The sequence below is a fragment of the Chelon labrosus genome (assembly GCF_963514085.1).
Source record: "Chelon labrosus genome assembly, chromosome: 16".
NCBI lineage: Eukaryota > Metazoa > Chordata > Actinopteri > Mugiliformes > Mugilidae > Chelon > Chelon labrosus.
Genome location: NC_140349.1, coordinates 13,409,011 through 13,414,188, shown reverse-complemented (window position 1 = coordinate 13,414,188; position 5,178 = coordinate 13,409,011). Strand labels below are relative to the sequence as shown.

At 47.1% G+C, this 5,178-nt stretch overlaps 1 protein-coding gene across 1 annotated transcript; it reads left to right on the top strand.

The window, feature by feature from the left end:
• Positions 1–965: 965 nt before the first annotated feature.
• klhl38a (kelch-like family member 38a) lies at positions 966–4,019 on the top strand (the record flags this gene model as incomplete). The annotated part of the gene is made up of 3 exons (XM_084563900.1): positions 966–2,321; positions 2,495–2,600; positions 3,512–4,019. 3 exons carry the CDS (start codon positions 966–968, stop codon positions 3,799–3,801), a joined length of 1,752 nt encoding a protein of 583 aa, XP_084420026.1. The 3' UTR covers positions 3,802–4,019.
• Positions 4,020–5,178: the final 1,159 nt, after the last annotated feature.

Sequence of the window (5,178 nt, the reverse complement as noted above, 5' to 3'; positions counted from 1 at the left end):
TCAACAAAACATCACTCTTGGCTATAACCAGAAAGCAAATAAAGTGTTTTTTATTTTATATAATGCTGGGCTTAGTTTTTAATTCGTTATGTAATTTATTAGGAGTCATTTTGACTTTCTGCCAGCAGTTCTTGTTTCAGGTCCAAGGTAAAGCTGCCAGTTGTGAAATGTCACTCAGAGCCATTGGCATTTAATAATATACAATAATGATTAGTGGTCTAAATATATCAGCCAGGCCAGGGCCCCATAAGTGGGAGAGAATCAGTAGCTGACGCGGGGATGATTAGAAGACTTAATGTCGCTAATGGCCCGATGAAATTCATGCTCTTCAAACAGCAGGATCATCACAAACACTTGAGCTATGGAGAGGAGCACTGAGGCTGAGACGGAGGAGCAATGCGACAGAGGGAAAGCATAACACATGGAAAATAGCAACAGAGATGGAGAGGGGAGGGAGGGACAGGTCCAGAGAGAGAAATCCAGAGCGATGGAACACAGATGGTCTGTTGACACGGTTCTGTTAATGTTAGCACTGACAGGCAGCTTTATAACGGAGATGAGTCCTAATGGTAGATGGACGCATCAAGATAATTCAGACGGGTTTAAAATAGAAATCTGTGAGTCAGTAATTCATATTAAGGACAGCTGCCCGGCAGGAGAGTGGATGTAAGTAACAAAATACTTTTCCATAAACCAGATCAACAAGTCAAATTACAGACAAACAAATGCAGCTGAGAAGATAAATTTCCTTACAAATGTGCATACACTGATCAGGCATAACAATATGACCACCTTCCTGATATTGTGTAGGTCTCCCTTGTGCCTCCAAAACAGTTGTGACTCATTAGAGAATAATCGTGTCATCAGTACCTTTGGTTAATTAGCCACCTATTTACTCAGGAAAACAGAAATGTTAAAGAACTATGATCATAAAATTATTTCTGTATTCCTCCTCCACCTGTAGAATGGCTGCTCGACCACAAGAAGTCTTCCATTTCAAAGACTCTGAACTTCCCTCACACCTGCTCGCCCAGCTCAACATCCTCCGGCAGGAGCGCATTCTGACAGACGTCCTGCTCTGCACCGAACACCAGGAGATCCCCTGCCACAGGAACGTCCTGGTGTCCAGCAGCCCGTACTTCCGCGCCATGTTCTGCAGCAACTTCCTGGAGAGCAGCCAGGCCCGTGTGAACCTGAAGGGAATTTCTTCAAATGTGCTCAGTGGCATCGTGGACTACGTTTACACGGGCTGCATCTCTATCACCATGGAGATCGTACTCCCACTCATGCAGGCGGCGTCCATGCTTCACTATGGGGGTCTCTTTGAGGCCTGCTCCATGTTCCTCCAGGAGCAGCTGAGCCCGGAGAACTGCCTGAGCATGATCCGGCTCTCTGAGATCCTTCACTGCGAGAGTCTGAAGGAGAGGGCGAAGGAGATGGCGGTGAGGTGTTTCTCTGATGTGGCCGCGACGGAGGATTTCTGCGAGCTGTCTCTTCCAGAGCTCATGTGTTACCTGGAAGATGACCGACTTTGCGCTGAGGAGGAGCAAGTGTTCGAGACCCTCCTTGCATGGATCCACCATGACCCTTTCTCAAGACGCGGTGCGATCCATGACCTCTTCAAGAAGGTCCGTCTGCGCTACATCCATCCAACTTACCTCTTCCAGTTCATTGCCAACGACCCTCTGGTGCAGTCCTCCACCCTCTGCACTGAGATAATCGAGTCAGTTCGCCGCCTTATGCTTACAGTCAGCACCAAGTGTAGCCGTGAGCTGAAGCCACTTTGGACCACACCAAGGCGTTACACCTGCAGAGAAACTCTGGTGGTAGTCGGAGGACGCAAAAACAACGAACAGACTTCCAGAGAAGCTTTGCTGTATGATGAAAGGACTCATCGTTGGCAGTGGCTGGCCAAGCTCCCTCTGCGGCTCTACAAAGCTGCATATGTGTGCATCCACAGCATCCTCTATGTAGTCGGAGGACTCAGCCTGTGCATGGCGTCAGGCGACAGCTCTGTCAGCGCTACAGTTTACACACTGTCCCTTAAAACGAACCAGTGGAGGACCGCAGAGCCCATGCTGGAGCCACGGTACGCTCACCAAAGCGTGTCCTATTTGCACTTTATCTTTGTGTTAGGAGGAATCGGGGTGGACAAGAAAATCTCTCAGACTGTGGAGAGGTATAACAGCATGTTCAATCAGTGGGAGGCCATGGCACCGATGCCCACAGCAGTGCTCCATCCAGCCGTTGCAGCCAGCGATCAGAGGATCTATGTTTTTGGAGGGGAAGACGCGATGCAGAACCCAGTCAGGCTGATCCAGGTACAGAAGCGTTCCGCTATTAAGTGTCTCTGACAGCACAGTCCTCTCAGAGTGTCATTTGTTGCAGACAGGAAGTTAATGATCACAAATTCTACACACAAGCATTTGGTGAGTCACAATCACAGATGTTTCAGGAAACAAGACTGAGTGTTGGTATTTGTGTTGTGAAACAGGTGTATCACATCTCACGCAACTTGTGGTCCAGACTAGAGACGAGGACGGTGAAAAACGTTTGTGCCCCCGCCGCCGTGATAGAGGACCGGATCTACATCGTAGGAGGTGAGCTTGCTCGTTCATGGGGAGAATCTTAAATGTGACCTCAATTCGTTGCCTGACGAAAATAAAGCCAAGCAGAAAAATACAGACGTAACATTGTTTTACATTAAGCACGAGGCAATTTTCTTTCTTAGGAGGAAATGCTGCATTTGCTGGGGACTATTTTCAGCTGTAGATTAAAGGAACAGTTGGATTTCTTTTAAGGGAGGGCGCTTATTCATAGTCGGCGTATTACTTTACTGCACCAGTAGAGCAGCCATGTAATGAACTGCTGCAGGAAGACGTATATAAGCCACTTGAAACATATATTGGCTTAAGTGGAGCCGGCTCTATATTTGGCGTATCATCACCACTTTACGTCGCACTCAGACGGCCTTTTCTGACAGGAGACTGAATTTGTTGTATTGCTCTCTTCCGAGCCACGAGACTCCAATGATTACCTCACAAAAACGTGGGAGCTACTGGTCCACTACTGTGTAATGCTGGAGTTTTGACACATTCATTTGTATCCGAACTAACGTAGTAACACACAAGTCATGCAACAGAGTTTGTTTCATGAGGATTTTCTTGTTGACAGATTGGTTTTGGTAGGCCAGGTTTTAGGACACAGAAATACACTTTTCTAATCGGTTCTGGCTTTCATGACCCTCTATTGTCCAAACTGGTAGTGTGTGGACCAGCATCCACTTTATACAACTCCAGTTCAAAGAAACCAAACTACTTCTTAGTACACATTTGAAGCTCTGGTGATTATTTCCAGCAGCAGCGTATGTGCGGTTTACCAGTGCAACAAAATGATCTCACCAAAGGGTTCGGTGTCAGCAAGGGAACTATGAGCTATATTTGTCTTTGGTCTTTTTATTGGACAGTCAGAATGTCCTTTAAAGTTGACTTTATTAAAATCTCATTTCCAGGATACACCAGGAGAATGATTGCCTACGACACCAAAGCCAACAAATTCGTGAAATGTGAGAATCTGAAGGAGCGGAGGATGCATCACAGTGCCACAGTGATCAACAACAAGCTCTACGTCACCGGCGGACGCATCCTCAACGGCCACGACGTCATCGAGGACTCGGACTGCTTCGAGTGTTACGACCCAAAGACGGACGTCTGGACCTCGAAAGGCTCTCTGCCGTACAAGCTGTTCGACCACGGCTCTCTGCCTTTAGTCTGTGTTTCCAACAGACCCAACCCACCATGACCCACCATCAACCCAGCCGCTTCGGGCAAACATGGCTGCGTGTTCTTCACCTCCCCCCGTGACATGATTTATTGGCCTCTAACTAGCAGCACCATCTCAGACTGCCGCATACCTTCACGCAGCTCCATCTCTGTCGCAGCTTAGCGGCATGTTAGGCCAAGCCGGCATTCACGCGAATCAAAGAAGAGCTCAGCTGATGTGCAGAGGTGTCGTTTCTGAGGCACCTGGGGTGGAACTGAACTGAGAGCCCCCCAGAGATGACGAGAGGCGGTCACAGTCACACAACAAACAGCTGCTCAGGCTCACACGTAATCCAGAAAGCTCTTTCCGCAGATGGCCGCGCTCGTTCGAGGCTAACAAAAAGTGTTAATGCTTTAATTTCCCAGACATTTATACCCGGCATATCACTCTGCGTGGCAGCTCCAGTTAATTTTTTCAGTGACAATTAAACACATGGGGAAAGACGTGTCTGGCTGGGATTTAACTCCACCAGCCCTGCTTGTGTTGTCAAACTGAAAATGAAATTTTCGAGTTAATATTTTGCACTTTATAGATAATAATTAATACATTCCTCCTTGACCCACATGTGTTTATCACAGTTACAGGCTGTATGTAGAGTCTGCGATCAGAGTGCACTTGCTGATGAGAACGATTGGTGACAGAACGTGAACAGGCCCCTGAGGCAAAGTTAAAGTAGCTGCAGCTTCTATTGCGTTGGTGAAATGTTGCAAAGAGGAGCAGCTTTGCTCACACGAAATCATCACATCAAGCCAACATTATTCCAGTTTAGGGGCCTGATTCGTGACTGTGAATTATTCCTGCAAAAGCAAAAACGTGCTTGTTCTGCGTATAATTTTATAGATGTTTAACTTACAGCCCACTGAAAGCAGAATAAAAAGATGTGTCATGTGTTTTTGGACTGATCAAAGCACTGTAAACGGAGAAGTTGTTCAATGGTAGTTTACATTTGATTTATTTCACTGTACATGCAGTTATTGCTAGATTAAGAGAGAATCTTCACAGGCAGCTATTGTGTGTTGACGTGAGGACAAGCGACAGCGCTGCCCTAGAGGAGACGCCGTGGTGACCTGCTGTGCGTAGAAATGATGAGATCTTCTGCAGCGTACGAGGCTAACCTGGAGGTGGTTAGTCACGAGCATCTCCACGCACATGTGGAGTATCTGCGCAAAGCTTTTAATCACTGCAGATTTCTTTAGCTCGTCATACGCTCACTGTTGTGCTAGAGGGCCCTCGTCCTGGTAACGACTACCATGGCAACCTTATTAAGGCCCTAATGGATAATTTGAGGTATGCATACTTGTCTTGAGCTGATCTATTTAAGACACGCATGATGCGCTGCCGTTACTTGCACAATGA